Raw genomic sequence first — 17,955 nt, 5'->3', positions numbered from 1 at the left:
TTTTAGAATCTATGGAATTTTGGAAAATGATAACCAATGCATCCACTATCTCTATAGCCACCTCCTTTCAAATCCCTGGGATGGAGGTCATCGGGTCCAGGGAATTTATCGGCTTTCAGTCCCATTAATTTCTCCAGTACTATTTTTTTTTACTAATACTAATTTCTTTTAGTTCCTCCTGCTCTTCATTATGGTTCTTCATTATTTCTGGGAAGTTTTTTGCGTCTTCTTCCATGAAGACAGACACAAAGGGCTGGATTTTCATTGAGGAGTCGGTAGCAGGTGGGACTACAACTTTCGGGGTTGTAGTCCCGCCTCCATCGAGTTCTAGCCAACCCATGCGATTTTGACTTGATTGGCAGGCTCAACGAGGTCAATGTTTTCTGGCCCTTGCTGTTTCTTAACTCCACCCAAACTGATTCTACTTCTTGATTTTCAGAGCTAAGATCTTTTGGGGGAAAAATTGGGTGAGTAGCGCCACCTGTTAGCGCCTAAAGAGGCAGTCAGTGGCTGTAGCGCCACTGGCTGCACCTCCTGTGATATTCAGCAGGGGCGCTAATGGTGGCGTTAGCCATTTGCGCTGCGCTGCCACCGATGACGTCATCGGTGTGCGCAGTGCCCCATTTGCGTCCCGTTCACGATATTTGGTAGCGACCGCCGCAGTTGCGCCGTTCGCTACCCGCGCCCGGTTCACGGGGCCTTACTGTGCCGGCAGCGGCGCAAGTTAAGGTGGAGGTGCGGGGCGGCCGCCTTTTTCGGCGGCTGCCTGCCAGCACCTCCATCCCCGGCCTCCTGAACCCCCCCCCCCCGCGGCATTGCCGGCTGTTTCCTGAGAGCCCGGCACTTCTCCTTGGTGCCGGGCTCGTTTGCCGGCACTCGCGAGCGGGGATCGCGCTGTTGCAGGCCCCTCCCCCTTAACAATGGGAGGAAGGCCTGCAGTACCGCAGCGTGCCGTGCCGCTATTAGATCAACCCTATTAATTTCTATCTGCGCTATTCATCTATTTTGTTGCAAATGCTTCGCACATTTAGATATAGTGCCTTTTAGCTTTGACATTTCTATTTTTCCCTGATAGCACCTTAGTCACTGATGCTTTATTACCTTTGTTACTCTCTCTGTCCCTTCCTGACCCACTCTGCTTTAGAGCCTTGACATTTCTCTCACTGCTTTTAAATTTACTCTTTCCTGAATCCTCCCACCCCACCTTCATTAATTTAAAGCCCTGTCTACTGCCCTAGTTATTCGGTTCGCCAGGACACTGATCCCAGCACGGTTTAAGTGGAGCCCATCCCAACAGAACAGCTCCCTCTTTCCCCAGTACTAGTGCCAATGCCCCATGAACTGAAACCTCTTCCTCCCACACCACTCTTTGAGCCACGCATTTAAACCTCTAATGTGTTTGTCCTTATGCCAATTTGCACATGGCTCAGGTAACAATACAGAGATTATTACCTTTGAGGTTCTGCTTTTTAATTTGGATCTTAGCTCCTCAAACTCCCTCAGCAGAACCTCATTCCTAGTTCTACCTATGTTGTTGGTTCCTACGTGGACCACAACAACTGGATCCTCTCCCTCCCGCTCCAAGTTCTCCTCCAGCCACGAGGAGATGTCTTTACTCCTGGCACCGGGCAGGCAACACAACCTTTGGAACTCTTGGGTTGTGGCTGCAGAGAACAGTAACTATCCCCCTGACTATACTGTCCCCTACCACAACTAAATTCCCTTTCACTCCCCCCCCACTTGAATGGCCTCCTGCACCATGGTGCCATTGTCAGCTTGCTCATCCATCCTGCAGGCTTTTCCCTCATCCACACAGGCAGCAAGAACCTCATACCTGTTGGACAAGGGCAAAGACTGAGGCTCCTCCAGCACTACACCTGGGGTCTCCTTACCTGCCTGAGTTGCAGTCGCACCCTCCTGTCCCTGACCACTAACCAGACCTGTACCACTACCCAACCTAAAGGGTGTGACTGCCTCCTCCTGGATCAAAGTGTCCAGGTAACTCTCCCCATCCCTGATGCTCCGCAATATCTGCACCTCAGACTCCAGCTCAACCCTGAGCTGAAGTTCCTCAAGATGCAGGCATTTCTAATATCAGTAAGACTTCAAACAAACTTTAAAAAAGGCATAAGCAAGATAGTGCAATTGCTGGAAATGTGAAATAAAAACAGAAAATGCTCAGCTGGTCAGGCAGAAGCTGTGGAGAGAGAAGCAGATTTCAGGTCAATGACCTTTCATCAGAACTGAGCAAGACAGTCTTTGAGGGGCAAAACTGCTATTAATACTGTCTGCACAGAGCAGGATTAAAACGGAGTGTACTTAAACAATGTGTATTATTTGGGAATTTGCAAAGAGTGAGAATTCGGAGTTGTCCGGGATCACACTGCTCTCCACAAACTCCCACATGCTGCAGCTGTGGCACACCACCTGCACTGCCATCCCTATATTACCTTATTTCATTTAATTAAATGTGTAATTAGGTAACTTCGTTTACAGTGTAGTTTTTTGACTACTTACTTGATCTAGATTAAGTTATGGGTAATGAAATTAAATATCTACCTGTAACACACAGCACGATAAGCAGTGTACTCAAAAAGCAGCAACTCCTTCCCCCTCTTCTCCAAATTCCCACTCTTTCCAAATTCCCAAATAATACACTCTGTTTAAGTACACACCGTTTTAATCCCGCTCTGTGCAGACAGTATTAATAGCAGTTTTGCCGCTCAAAGACTGTCTTGCTCAGTTCTGACGAAAGGTCATTGATCTGAAATCTGATTCTCTCTCCACAGCTGCTAACTAACCCGCTGAGTACTTCCAGCATTTTCTGTTTTTATTTCAGATTTCCAGCAACGGCACTATCTGGCTTATGCCTTTTTTAAAGTTTGTTTGAAGTCTTATTGATATTAGAAATGTTAGTTACTGAGGAAAAATTGGTTGAAAATTTCTCAAAGCATTGAGTGATTTGATTGGTTCATCAACAGCGATGACAAAATGTTTACATACAGACTTACTGTTATAAAATGTTGACATATTTAGACAGGGTTCTAAACATTTACATAGGCAATTTCCATAGTAAATGTTGGCATAAATAATATTACAGGAAGTAACACGCTTGTGGACGGGCAGTGCATGCCATATGCAAGAATTTTAATGTACAAGTCGTCTTGATGTGCTGACTTCCATGCTTCATAGGTAGATGGAGGCAGGAATCTGTTGGGTCTCCTAGTCCAGTTTGTGAATGTGTTCATCATTTTAGTAACAGCCAGAATTTAGTTTTGTTTCCTATTTACAGGAGAAACCATCACTACTTCTTTAGTGGATGAGAATGAAACAAAAAGAGATGGTGAGAGATTAATTATGAAAACGTTTACCTGTATCAAAGTTCTGCTTTCAAGTCTTCATCCAAAATTTGACCAAATTGACAAACCTGCATGATTTCTGAATTCTGTGGTGTTCTGCAATGGGGTTCTTTCAGCTGTGTGTGGAAGTAGTGTCTGAGGTGCACAGTGTTTCCTTCCTCTTCAGGACATCAGTGTAAATAAAATTTAGAAAGTATTTAATTTCTTTAAGAAAAGGTAATGAGACCAAATGAATGAATTTCCCTTCTCCACTCTCCCACATCCCAAACCTGTATGTAATTACAGGTATTTAACTTAAATGAATGGATCAACATTCATATCAATTACTCTATGTCTATTCTATTGATTTGATTTTCATGATCGTAAATCATCTAGGGGTAGGAGGCATTCTAAAGTCCATGAAATATGATGCGGTTTTCCCTTGAAATACTTTTTCATGTGTTTGTTTATATTTTGCTTGGAACAGACACAAATCAAGAAATAACTCTTCATTTCACAAGTTATTGGAGACTTGGGGCAGTGGATTGGCACAATTCCCTAGCATGTCTGGGAACTAGGTTTAAAACTAGCCTTGGCTGTGTGTGTGTTGGCTGAAAGGGTCCCAAGTGAAATGGATTTGGGTGGTTCTCAACTCACTTCATACTGGGCACAAGAACGGAGTAAAAAAAACTGCCTGTTAGGTAACACAGATCTGACCCAAAGTTGAGTTTTTTCTGCATTCTAATAAAAATATTCCTGACCTACGAATGGCTGCTGCTGACTGGATGGCCAAAGTTGTTCCACTCCCTCTGTTGAAAGAGCACAGTCATCATGAAAAGTTGACTTTAAACTTTTTATTTGCAAACTCGTGATGTGATGACCTTCAACCTATCATTACATTTGTGCCTGATGCCTTCCTCCCCCAAATGTGCTTTCTTGTGAGAACTATACCCTTAATGAGCACATCTCCTAAACCAAACTGAACAATGAATATCTAAAAATGTTTTCAAGGCAGTAATCTAATTGGGGCATTCCATTGTGTAATAAGTCACAAGACCAATGTTTGACTATGTTAATTATATTACAGCCTTTGTTATGTGAGGGTTTTTTTCTAGTGTCCTATTTTGACTCGCTCTTATATGTTTTACCTAATCTCTTTATGTATGGTGTTGTAATGGGTGTAATATTGTAATGTTGTTTACCAGACGCAGAACAGGATGCAGCAGTACTAAATATGCACATTCTGTGTGATTTTATTTTTTCTATATTGTGATCAATGTTCCCTTTAAGCTGTGTAGCACTCTGGACCTCCCACACAGACGGCTCACCGGCTTTTCAATGGGGATAAACTGCACATGCGCGGTATTTTCAATGGGCAGCGCACCCCAAAAAAAATTAATGGGAACATTGCTTGTGATTCTCTTTGGGTCCTCCCTGCATCTTTGTCTGTATGAAAGGACTCCAGTACGTGGTGGTGGTATTGTCTGTGTCTAGTTGGGAATGAGTGAAGCTGAATCTCTTCTGCATTGATGCTAAACATTTTAAAGTAATGTTACGAGCTTTATGCAAAGCAGGTCTACTTTAAATGTTCAAATTGATTTTATGCATGGTCTAATAAATAATGTCTTTCACTGGATTCCACTGTTTGGATTTGGTATTAATTTGACTAATTCTGGCACTGTTGGTAAAGACATTGCATACTTTTCATTAATTAGCTTGAAGAGATACTCATTAATGGGACTTTTTTAAAGTAAGTGTTTAAATTGTTTGTTTTAGTTGGTGATGTTTCGCTGTGCAACTGGCTGTGGAGAGCTGCTGAGTTCAACAATAGAAGGGAAAGGTACAGATAATAACAAGAGAGCTAGTTGGGAGGAGTTACTGAGCCTTCAGAGTAAAGAAGCACTTAACATCAGTATAGATGGTTATTGACATAAGTGGATACTTGAACTGTTGCTCTCGGCTCTCCTGTTCTGTTGCTTGTGACTTCAACCAGTCAGTTCTTCCCTCATCCTGTACCTTTCATGTCATCTTTGTGTTTTAAAAGAAATATTTGTAGGGTAGGGGTATGACCATGCCAAATGATGGCTGAGTGAGTTGCCATCAAGCCTTTTTTTTTAATCTGATACCTTCATGATTTGGTTAGGGTTATGTACAAGGTTACATTTAAGGATGGTTTTGAAGTGCAGTGGTAGTTCTTGTGTACAGAGCATCACTGCAGCTAAGTGCTCCTTGCTTGATGTCCAAAGTGGTTTCCATATTTTTATGCTAACATTTGTTTTTCCAGCTGATGACAGGCCACCTGTAATAAACACTCCAGCTTTGGCGCATGCAAGGGTGAAGAAGCTGAGCAAGTCTGTTCCTGTGCTGATATCTGAGGTAATGGAATGTAATCGTGAGTAGGAAATGTGCATTGAAGTGAGAGCTAGTTGCATAAACTAGATGAATGGAATTAATTCCAAAAAATATGTTGAGCTGCTGAGTAGTAATGGGAGTAAATTTGGGCAATTTTAAGAAAAATCTACCAAACCCAACCCTTGTGTTAGCTAGTTAGATATATTTGTGAGTTCATTCAATGACGGTAAGACAATGCACTCACAGGCAAAGCCTCGCTTTTCAAAGTTAAACCCTCCAAATAAGGTAAAGTATTTATAAATCACGTGAAACAGATTTAGGGAGATGAGGCCTACTGAGCATACAGTTCTTGAGCTCAACCGCCCTGGGTGAAATCCAAATTCCTGTTACAATTCACCAGTTTATACACCTTTCTTTACTACAAATCACTAATTTAAATGTGCTTATAAGACATGAAACTACTACTGTAAACTACAAGATATATACATGAGCAGTGGCACAAGCTGTACTATTGATTGACGTGGGTGAAGATGACTTCATCTCACAGTGCTATTTCCCATAGTTTCCCATACTTCTTATTCGAGGTCACCAGACCAACACAGTATCACACTGTAGCATGTGTAGGTTCCTTCAAAGTCCGGGGGAATGGTTGGGAGGCCAGCGATAGCATTCCAGTGGAGAAGGCAAATGCATGAAATTCTGTTGTGCAACCTCTACTGTTCTTTAAAATACATATTGGCCCAGAAATTCGGGTCGGGGGCTTCCCGCGGGTGCAAGCCCCCAACCTGCACTTACCTTGCGCGCCGGCAGTTGAACTCTGGGCTCCCGTGGAATTCCGATCCGGGGTCTGGTCCAACTGCCGGCACGCAGTGCTTGCGTATCCCAGGGGCGCAGTTAGTTTGATGCATCCCCTGGGATCATGTGGGCCATGGGCAGCCAATCGGAGCAGGGAAAAGCCCATTCATAAGTATGACAGGAAGAGCTGTCAATACTTATAAATACTACGGCCCCAAAATAGCACTAAACATTCAAATAATTTTTTTTTTAATCACATTTTTTAAATAAACTATAAATTACATGAAATAACTATTTTAAACAATTTAAATTTTTGAAATTTTTTTAAAATATTCTAACGGGGCTAAAAATAAACTTACCTTGCTTTATAGTATTTAAAAATAATAAACCTGTGGAAAAAATGTTTTATTTTTAATTAATTCACCACTTACCTTTTACTGTAAAAAACAGGCCTTACGCCTGCTTTTTACATTTCTAAATCCTGCAGGCTTACGATCCCGGAGAAACCTGTATTTAAAAAAAAAATGTAAGTTTGATGCTCACGCGCATCCTCCCCCACGCACGCGTTCGACCTCTGAACCGCTTCGTTCAGAGGAACGGAAGTGCCGGTTTCTCGCGCATGCGCAGTGCATGCATGAAACCGACACTTCCGTCGGGCTAACGGGTGAGTACCCCGTGCGTACTCGCCCGTGGAGACCCGAATTTCTGGGCCATTAACCCTTTTCCTGTCCATGTCACCTAACACTTACCCTACGATAATTTTTGCTGTTAATGGTTAAAATTTACTGTATGCAACCTCCATTTATGAAGCTACTTCCAAAACCCTCTTCCAGGCTAAAAACTGCTTTCCCTCTTAACAACCATCTTTAAAGACCTGAGCCTGTCTGCCCAAGACTTGAATACTGCTGCCATTGCTGGGGTGGTTCTTCTAATGCCTGTCTCTCATTTCCAGACAGCATGACTGTTCTACATATGAGACACTAAACTGAGATTTCCATCTGTCTGCTCAGGTGGATGTTAAAGATCCCATGGCATTATTTGAGCAGGAAGTTCTACTGATGTACTGGCTAACATTCCACTCTTAACCAAACCACCAAGAAACAGTTGGCTGGTCATTCATCCCATGCCTATTTGTGGGGTATTGCTGGTGCAGAATGATTGCTGCATTTCCTTACATCACACAATGAATTATTTTGGAAATGCAATTATTTTAAGTATTTTGATTCACAAGCTTTGAGCTGCTTTTATACTCCTGGAGACCTATGCTAGCACGGTTGGTTTCTAATGCAAGCTTTGTGCAGTTGGCTACAACTCAAAGGTAAGCCTCCAGAAGGGCCTGTATTTTTCTCCCCACTGGATCTTCCTAGTGGCCAGCCTTGGTGAATCCACATTATCTTTAAGCTGGCCAGACGGGAGTCGTTGGGAGTCGGTGATGCCAGCGACTCACCTGGTCTCTCTTATGCTGTAAAACGAGCAACAAGAATTTTGGAAATCCTTTAAATAATTTGGTGAGGAGAAGGCAAAGACAAACAGGGGTGTTAAATTATTTTGCCTCTGACTTATGATTGAGGGTCTTGCTGATATTATGTGATTCTAAGCTGAAAGATATTGAAGTGCTTTATTCGACTGGTCTTGTTTTGTCAGAGTGAATCTGATTCTGCTTCGGAGGTCAGCTTCAACATTGGATGGCACAGGAAGACTCCTAGTGATGCCAGCCACTCCTCAGATATGGCATCTGTGTCTTCGGTATGAATTTATCTATAAGTACCATACAGAATTTTGCCGCATTCCAAACCCGTGTTTGTTGGGATGCTGCATATAATTACTCCAGCACATGCTTTACGTGCACTGTTCTACAACAAAGATTCAAATCCCTCCGACACCCTGGGTGTTCTGCCTTGTGGTACTGCTAACTGTATTGGCTGTGCTCCCTAGTGATGGAACCAGTCAGCAGCCAGCTACTCCATTCAGGAAGACCTGGAGTTCAGTTGGCTGAAAAACAGCTGTTTGAACACACAGATGTTTGAACCACAGGGCTCAACCACCATACCTGCCTCTGAGGTACTCACAAATGGACATTTGCCTTGTGGTGGTCTCATTTTTTCCAGGGTGGAACATAAACAAACCCATCTGCAAATTCCAACCTGTGGGTGCAGTTGGAGGCGAGAGGGAGCATGTGCAGAGGGAAGGGGGTATTTTTGTGGATAAGAATTCTGGAGCCCCATACAGAGCAGGAGCTAGAAAGCTTCCTGGCTTTGTTTAGCTGGTGAAATGATGCTGGTGTCTGCCCAGAGCCAGCTGTGAGTGAATTTCAAACTTTGAAAGTAAGAAACTCCCCTGCCCTGACAAAGGTGGGGTAGCCCAGGTGAAGTATTTCCATAGGCCACTAGCTAACCTTTAGAGGGATTTATGTCGCCATTCTTCCATTTTGAACAGTGTGAACACTGATCACCACATAATTGTAATAAGTAGTATGTAGTTTCCTATAGTTGTAATTATTAACCAATCAAACCTGTGAAATAATGAACAGCCTCAGTTATGTAGACAAGCACCAGAGGCTTGCTACCACCTTAAACATTCACTCCCTCCACCACCTGCGTACCGTGGCTGCAGTGTGTACAATCTACAAGATGCACTGCAGCAACTTCAGACTTCTTCGGCAGCACCTCCCAAACCTGCGACCTCTTCCACCTAGAAGGACAAGGGCAGCAGGCACATGGGAACACCTCCAAGTTCCTCTCCAAGTCACACACCATCCTGACTTAGAAGTATATCGCTGATCCCTCATCGTCGCTGGGTCAAAATCCTGGAACTTCCTCCCGAACTGCACTGTGGGAGTACCTTCACCACACGGACTGCAGCGGTCAAGAAGGCGGCTGACCACCACCTTCTCATGGGCAATTAGGGATGGGCAATAAATGCTGGCCATGCCAGCGACACCCAGATCCCATGAACAAATTTTTTTTAAAAACAGCGTTAAACTGGTCCGTGGACTGCTAGGCATACATGCCAAACATCAGTGTTTCATGTTGACAGTCAGTGTTTTGGGAGCCCAGTCAGCATATCAGTGTCTCTTGAATGAGTGTAAACAGCACCCCCAACCCACCACCTGTCTGCCCCCACCATCCAACTTCTCCCGAGTCCAGTGGCTAATGCACCAGATAGAGCCCATTCTTCCTCTTCACGTGTGTCCAACACGAATGACCTGGAATACTGCTCCTGTATATTGGAGACAAGGGGCAGGATTTTCATTGGGCCATGGAGGCAGGATTGGAGGCGTGCAGAGGGTTAAAATCCCAAAATCGGGGGTCCCGACACCAACCCGCCTCCATGCCAATTTCAAAGGGGGCGGGTACCCGCCCCGCACTGGGACCCGCCTCCCCGAGGCGGGAAGGGGCTTAGTGCCAGTTAACTGCCTGTTAACAGGTAGTTAACAGGCAGTTTTTAGCCTAATCCCTATTTTTAGTGTGGGATTCCCGACAGCTCCAAACCACGCCAAGTTAGAGGAGGCGGTCCGTCGGGTTGAAGGACTTGGCGGGTTCGAGATGTCGGTGTTCAGGTGCGTGATGTGTCCATGAGTGCAAAGGTAAGTGTATTTGGTGTGTTTAAAGAAGTTTAAATTACCTTTTCTTACCTTTACAGCTTTCCTTCCTTTAGGTCTTGGGAGTCCCTCATCTCACTGGCACAGAAAGCAGAATGGCTGCGAACTGCCAAAAGTGACAGCCTGCAGCTTTCTGTGCAGGAGAGATTTCTAACTGAGTCTGTGGAGAAGGACTCATGTTAGAGGTAAGACTATCAGCTTCAAAGAGCTTTCAAACACTGATATTTCATCTGTCAAAACCTCTTGACAGATGAAATTTCAGTCTGTGACATCACCTGTTGCCGGGTGGCCCTTAATTGGCCTGCTGAGCCCGAGTTAAAGTGGTGGATGGGGTGCCAATCAAGTTAAAATTGCGTGGATTGGCCACATCTCGATGGAGGCGGGACAACAACCCCCAAAAGTTGTAGTCCCGCCTCCATCACGTCCCCTGAATGAAAATCCAGCCCAAGGAGTGGGGGGTGTCTTGAATTTCTGCGACGATTCTCTCAATCATATTTTAATGCAAAAATTCGAAATCTTTCTCCAGAGCATGCCCCCTAGACATGCCTCTTCTCACCCCAACGCCCACCCCCCCCCCCAGAAAGACACCACCTATTTTGTGCACTTAGGGCTTGGCTTTCCCCTTTTAGGCTTTCATGTGTTGTTATTTTTCTTGCAGTACGTGAAAGATTGTTGCGTGTACCTACTGCTTAAGGTATAACTGTATAACTACTTGTTCTTGGATGTCAGCCCTGCTCTTGAGCTATCAGCTTTTTGTGGGCTGTGTCAACATTTGCTTGTTTTCTAGGTTGGCATGCATGGCTATGTAAAGGTAAAGAAACTGGAACATGCATCCGAAGGTTTTTTTTTGTCATAATCTCAAAACATTAGCAATATCTTTTTTGTCGGTAAAACACAGCTAGATAATTGGTTAAAGATTCTGTTAAACAGCAAAATTTTTACTTAAGTCTGAGTTGTGCTTCTTGATTGTAGAGAGTCTAACCACCTCCCTTTGACATTCAACGGCATTACCATCACTGAATCCCCCACCATCAACATCCTGGGGGTCACCATTGACCAGAAGCTTAACTGGACCAGCCACATAAATACTGTGGCGACAAGAGCAGGTCAGAGGCTGGGTATTCTACGGCGAGTGTCTCACCTCCTGACTTCCCCAAAGCCTTTCCACCATCTACAAGGCACAAGTCAGGTGAGTGATGGAATACTCTCCACTTGCCTGGTGAGTGCAGCTCTAACGACACTCAAGAAGCTCGACACCGTCCATGACAAAGCAGTCCGCTTGATTGGCACCCCATCCACCACTTTAAACATTCACTCCCTCCACCACCGGCGTACCGTGGCTGCAGTGTGTACCATCTACAAGATGCACTGCAGCAACTCACCAAGGCTTCTTCGGCAGCACCTCCCAAACCCACGACCTCTTCCACCTAGAAGGAAAAGGGCAGCAGGCGCATGGGAACACCATCACCTCCAAGTTCCCCTCCAAGTCACACACCATCCTGACTTAGAAGTATATCACTGATCCTTCATCGTCGCTGGGTCAAAATCCTGGAACTCCCTCCCTAACAACACTGTGGGAGTACCTTCACCACAGGGACTGCAGCGGTTCAAGAAGGCGGCTCACCACCACTTTCCCGAGGGCAACTAGGGATGGGCAATAAATGCTGGCCTTGCCAGTGACGCCCAGATCCCATAAGCGAATTAAAAAAAAAAAAGATTGTTTGAGGAAGAGTTTCACTGTTTCATGGCATAACTACACTTGGATTAGGGTTTCCTCTTCCCTTTGTACAAATTCCATGTAACTATGATACATATAACCAGACCCTATGCAGATACATCTGCCATACTGAATGGTGGTATGATGGGTTCAGTAGAAATAACTATATTAATGTCACTTTCAGGTGAGCGGAAGCATCATGAGTGTCTACAGTGGTGATTTTGGAAGCATTGATGCCCAGGGGTCAGTTCAGTTTGCTTTGGATTACAGCGAGAAGAATAAGGAGTTCCAGATTTATGTGAGTCAGTGTAAGGATCTGGCAGTAGTGGATGAGAGGAAGGGTCGAACTGATGCGTAAGTAGACTTCAATTTTAAGGCTTTTGTTTTCAGAAAGCAACACTTTCCCTGCTATTTCTTTTCCTCTCCCCTCCCCCCTCTTGTTTTACTCACCTGCCCCCATTCACCACACTGAGACAGAAATAATCTGCCCTGGGGTGACTGTCCTCTTTTTTTTTTTTTTCCTATATTTTTAACCCCATCCCTGCCACATTTTCTGGTGAAGTGCCTTATTTTTTCCCTCTTGCCTCTGCTTTTTAACCCTTCGCTTGTACCCTCCTGCACCCTCTCCCCCAAGACCAAGCTGATGACACTGTTCAGATCAGCTGCTTGTCATATGAGGAGTTAGGGGCACATCCCATGACATTTCACTGCTCTGCTTCACCATCTCCCTTCCTCACCCCCCGCCCCCCCCCCCCCCCCCCAATTGAAGGCAGCGATAAGTTAACAATTCTGGTGCCCACCACTGTCAGAAACTACAACAACTTGCATTGAAACAGTGGCCTAGAAATTCGGTTGGCTTTGCGCCCAGTTTTCGCCCAAAGAGGGCTTTTGCGCCAATAGAGGAGTTCGCGCTGATATTCAGCGCTGCAGTAATGGCGGCGGTAGCGCTGCGCCGGCACCGATGACGTCATCGGTGTGCGCAGTGCCCCGGTTCCGCCCCGATGCCGGCCCGAATCCCATATTCAGTTGCCGCCGCCGCCTCCGTGGCGGCCGCTACTTACATCCGGAGACCAGGGCCTTACTGCAGCCTTAGTGGGGCGCATAAAGGTGGAGGTGCGGCCAGCCGCTTTTTCGGCGGCCGCCTGCCCGCACCTCCTTCCCCGGCCTCCTCCACCCCCCCACCCCCCGCGGCATTGCCGGCTGCTTTCCGCGAGCCCGGCACTTCTCCGTGGTGCCGGGCTCATTTGCCGGCACAATCCAGCGGCAATCTCCCCGTTGCAGGCACCTCCACCTTAAGAGAAGGAGGAGGCCTGCAGTACCGCAGCCTGCCACACTGCATCAGGTGGCGCAGCGGCGCCTACAGCGCTGAAATTCAGTTTCAGTGCCCCAAGCGGGGGCGGCCACACCCTGGAATAGCGCCCGGTTCCGACTTGGGGCGCAGAAGCCGAATATCTGACGGTCGCTAATGGCTCCCCGCCCAGCGCTAACTTTTGGGCGCAAACCAGCTGGCGGGCCCAAACTGAATTTCTAGGCCAGTGTCTTTAAAGTAAAATACGTTACCCGAGTGCCTACTTTTCATGTGTAATGCTCGGGAGTCTTGGGGTATTCGACTTTGAAGATCCTAATCCTATTCCTTCTTGACGTGCAAAAATCACTGACTAGTAACCAGCAGTGGGAGCCCCTTGATGGCTTTATTCACCCTTTTTCCCCCTCCCTAGCACAGGAGCATTCCTTACTGCCACCTAGCTTAGACCATTTTACTTGGCAAAGACTAAGATTGAATCTTCCTAGTCCTCTATGGGTCATTTGTGCTATCAAGTGCCACTAATATGGGGGAGAAGGGGGAAGAAAGAAAGCGATAACATTCTGACCAGAGTTTAAAATGCTATGTTGTATTATAGATCAAACTGAAGCATGTTGTTTTGGGTAATTACAGGTATGTTAAGACCTACTTACTGCCAGACAAGGCACGTATGGGCAAGAGGAAGACCTCTGTCAAAAGGAGAAACATTAATCCACTCTACAATGAAATATTGAAGGTACGATGGTGGTATTTGCATTCCTTTGCACTAATTTGAGTACTGTAGGTAGCTTTCAAACATAAAATGGTTAGAAACCTCATATTGGAGGTGTTCCTGAGAAAGATTAGTCTTGCCAGAAGAAAATTCCTCACATGCCAAGCCCATATCAGTCACTGGTGATGGTCATTAGAGTACTTATTTACCAGTGCATAACAGCATTATATTTGCATTTAGTTTTTGTTGCAGTCGTCTTTCTCACTCCAGGATGTGAGCACATAATCTAAGTTGACACTTCAGCATAGTACCGAGGAAGTGCTGCATTGTCAGAGATGCTGTCTTGCAGATAAAACATTAAACTAAGCCTGCCTGTTTAAGTGAGCGTTAAAGATCCCAAGGATCCATTTGAAGTAGAGTTCTCGCAGCCACAATCTTCCCTTTGCCAACACCAGAAAAAATTGATTAATTGATCTCCTTTAACGTTTGTGGGACCTTGCTGTGTGCAAATTGGCCCCAATGTTTGCCTACATAACATGGACATCACTTCAAAAGTAATTCATTTGGATGTGAAGTGTGCTCTCTTTTGTAATCTCCCTCTGTCTCACTTCTTGCTCACCTGCGCGTGCGTGCGCGCGCTCTCTCTTTTTCTCTCTCTCTCTCTCTCACACTCGTCCATCCCCCCCACGCCCCACCAATTAAAAAAATCCCCAGCTCCCACGTCCCTACTCTTCTGGGACTGATGTTCCATTCTTCTCCACATTCCCTTTTGTCTGCCTATCGCTGTGTAAACATCCCAACATTCCTTACAGCTTGCTCTTCTCTCTAGGGGATGGTGGAATTGTAGGCTTTCTGTAGGTATGTACTACGTTAAATGTTGGGAGTTGAAGTCTGTGGGGTATAGATTAGCCTTGGATGGGAGCGCAAACAGGCAATAGCGATTCGGCAGCCCCTTTTACACTCTTTTCTGGTGTAGTCAATGGAAAAAAAATTCAGACGGAGTGCAAAATGGGCTACTGAGTCACTATCACCTGTTTTGCACCACCAGCCAAGACCAGTTTTTACCCTGATAAGTTTAATTTACAATACACTAGACTTGCCAAGTCTCACGAACCTTGATTTAAAAATGTGAACTATCTGATGTATCCTTTTTTTTTAAATGGCACATCTATCTGTTTGTGGTTTAGCAATCTCGCTCTTTTTGATCCTCTCATGGAGGCTGACTGCCTTAAATACACACTTGGTCAGAAGGTACATTTTTGTGCCTTCAGCCGAGGTTTACTTTGCAAGCACATAAATCTCTTTGGAAGGGTCTTGAAACGCCTGTGCTGCTTCTGAGTCCTAGGTCACCGATAGGCCACCTGAATAAATTCTTTCGTAGCTGATTTACCTGCTTGGAATCCTCCTGGGTGACCTGTCAGTGTGACCAGTGCTGGGGAGTGGAACCTCTTTTGCGTCAAGCATTTCCAGGTCGAGTGCAGCACATGTTAAATGCACTGCTATATCGAGCACATTCGGATACACAGACTGATCTCGGAGGCTGCATGCTACGAAGGATGATAGAAATTATACTGGAAATAGCCAGATGCTGTTATGGAAAGATAATAGAGTTTGTAGGATGCGATCAAATGGGTTGCAGGGTTACTTAATAAGATGGTGACAGAGGTTTAGTAATAGTTAGATGGAGTAAAGCTTCATCTAAATTGCCCTCCTGTCAATAAATGTCAACATCCAACCTCAATTGCTTCACACTACACTAGTGTGACCATTCCATTTCTCTCACCAGCAATCCGATACGTCCTCTGGATCAGATTTCCAATTGTGCGCAAAATATACCAAATTAGACAATTTTATGCTGTGCATCCTAGTTTACAAGGCACAAAGTTGAAAATTCCTGTCTGATTTCACTGATCAGTCTTGCAGCTGACTGGGGAAGAGGACATTTATCCCATCGCTCAGAGCTAGAATTGTATCTCAATGGCAAAGGTGAAAGGGTTTTAAAAAATAAAGAAAAAGGCTTGCATTTACATAGCACATTTCACATCTTTGGGATGTCCCGATGTGTTTCAGTTAGTGAATTATTTTTGAAATATAGACAAACATGGCAGTGAATTTGTGCACAACAAGGTTCTATAAGCAGCAGTGGATTTAATAACCAGTTAATTTGGTTTCTAGTGGTATTGATTGAGGTATACATATTGGTCAAAATACTAAGGAAAAATTAGTGCTTTAATTCACTACATCAGCAATCTATTAAGCAAATAATTTGATTTTACACAACTATCTCTATTCAGGTCATTTTTTTCCCCCACAGTACAAAATTGAGAAGATTGTTCTCCTAATCCAAAAACTCAATCTGTCCGTCTGGCACAATGACACTCTGGGTCGGAATAGTTTTCTGGGAGAGGTGGATGTGGACTTGGCCAGCTGGGACTGGAGTAATCGAGAACTCAACTGGTACCTTCTCAAATCGAGGGTAAGTAACTTATTGAATGTTGTAAACCTGACTGTAATCCTATTGCCTATCCCCTCTGCAGTCCTTTAGAAAAATGGTTCTTTGGGATCACAAGTAGCAATCAATGGCAGAGATTTTTTTAAATCCAAATTACAAAACATACCACATTGAAAATCAGGACCCTGCATTGCTTAACATACCCCCTCCCCCCACCCGTCCCTTCCTTGTATGATACCGCGCAGATATAATACAGGACAGCTTTTCTTCCCACCCCTTCAGCTCTAACCTTGGATTCATTTTGTCTTTTGTTAATTGCCTTTTCAGTGACATTACCATTTTGGAAAATTCTGTTTCCCTGAAGTCTAGATTATCAAAATCATCCAAAAGTGGCTTTCAGATATTCCATTCACTTTGCTGGCTTTCTTCACAGCACAGTCTAGGAGTGAAGGAAGAGATAGTCCTAAGGACCACACCCAGCTCTACCTCGCCACCACCTCTCTCGACCCCTCCATGGTCTCTAAATTGTCAGACTGCTTGTCCAGCATCCAGTACTGGATGAGCAGGAATTTTCTCCAATTGGGAAGACCAAGGCCATTGTTTTCAGTCCCTGCCACAAACTCTGTTCACTAGCCATTGACTCCATCCCTCGCCCAGACATCCATCTGAGGCTGAACCACACTGTTCGCAGCCTTGGTGTTATATTTGACCCTGAAACCTTGGTGTCCTATTGGACCCTAAAATGAGCTTCCGACCACATATCCATGGCATAACTAAGACCGCCTATTTCCACCTCCGTAACATCACCCATCTCCACCCCTGCCTCAGCTCATCCACTGCTGAAACCCTCATCCATGCCTTTGTTACCTCTAGACCTGACTATTCCAACGCATTCTTGGCTGACCTCCCACGTTCTACTCTACGTAAACTTGAGGCCATCCAAAACACGGCTGCCTGTGTCCTAACTCGCACCAAGCCCCATTAATCCTGTGCTCACTGATGACATTGGCTCGCGGTTAAGCAACGCCTTGATTTCAAAATTCTTATCCTTGTTTTCAAATCCCTCCATGGCCTCGCTCCTCCCCTATCTCTGTAATCTCCTCCAACCCCACAACCCCACCGAGAAATCTGCGCTTCTCTAATTCTGCCCTCTTGAGCATCCCTGATTATAATCGCTCAACCATTGGTGGCTGTGCCTTCAGTTGCCTAGGCCCTAAGCTCTGGAATTCCCTGCCTAAACCTCTCTGCCTCCCTACCTCTATTTCCTCCTTTAAGACACTCCTTAAAACCTACCTCTTTGACCAAGCTTTTGGTCACCTCCTTACGTGGCTCGGTGTCAAATTCTTGTCTTTTAATACTCCTGCGCCTTGGGACGTTTTACTACGTTAAAGGTGCTATATAAATACAAGTTGTTGTTGTTTTTGTGTGGAATTGGGGATTGTAAGGATAAATGCAGATGGAGATAATCATTTATTGTGTGGAACAAGATTGTTGCTGAACTGCAGAAATCCATGCAATATCATGCCAAGAAAGGCAACATGCCGAGGATATGTAGGATGTAAGGTTAGATACTGTGGAGCTTTTCATGATTTACCTTTTGGGGGGGGAGAAACATTTTGTGACCTTTCAGCAGATTGTGTGTTGGATTGGAGTCGATGATTGACTAGATTATGCATCTTCTGTGG

At 44.9% G+C, this 17,955-nt stretch overlaps 1 protein-coding gene across 2 annotated transcripts in view; it reads left to right on the top strand.

The window, feature by feature from the left end:
* LOC147125174 (uncharacterized) overlaps positions 1-17,955 on the top strand; it is a 121,792-nt gene that overhangs the window by 90,488 nt on the left and 13,349 nt on the right. For both annotated transcript variants that reach the window (XM_085998629.1, XM_085998632.1), the window contains 6 exons: positions 3,293-3,343; positions 5,623-5,714; positions 8,130-8,231; positions 11,988-12,157; positions 13,740-13,842; positions 16,133-16,294. In XM_085998629.1, coding sequence (XP_085854755.1) covers positions 3,293-3,343; positions 5,623-5,714; positions 8,130-8,231; positions 11,988-12,157; positions 13,740-13,842; positions 16,133-16,294 — 680 coding nt within the window. The remainder of the gene's footprint in view (positions 1-3,292; positions 3,344-5,622; positions 5,715-8,129; positions 8,232-11,987; positions 12,158-13,739; positions 13,843-16,132; positions 16,295-17,955) is intronic.

Source organism: Somniosus microcephalus, chromosome 1 (genome assembly GCF_052327205.1).
Source record: "Somniosus microcephalus isolate GS21.2 chromosome 1, FLI_Smic_1.0, whole genome shotgun sequence".
Taxonomy (NCBI): domain Eukaryota; kingdom Metazoa; phylum Chordata; class Chondrichthyes; order Squaliformes; family Somniosidae; genus Somniosus; species Somniosus microcephalus.
The sequence above is the reverse complement of the archived record's forward strand: the minus strand, read 5'-3'. Positions and strand labels throughout refer to the sequence as shown.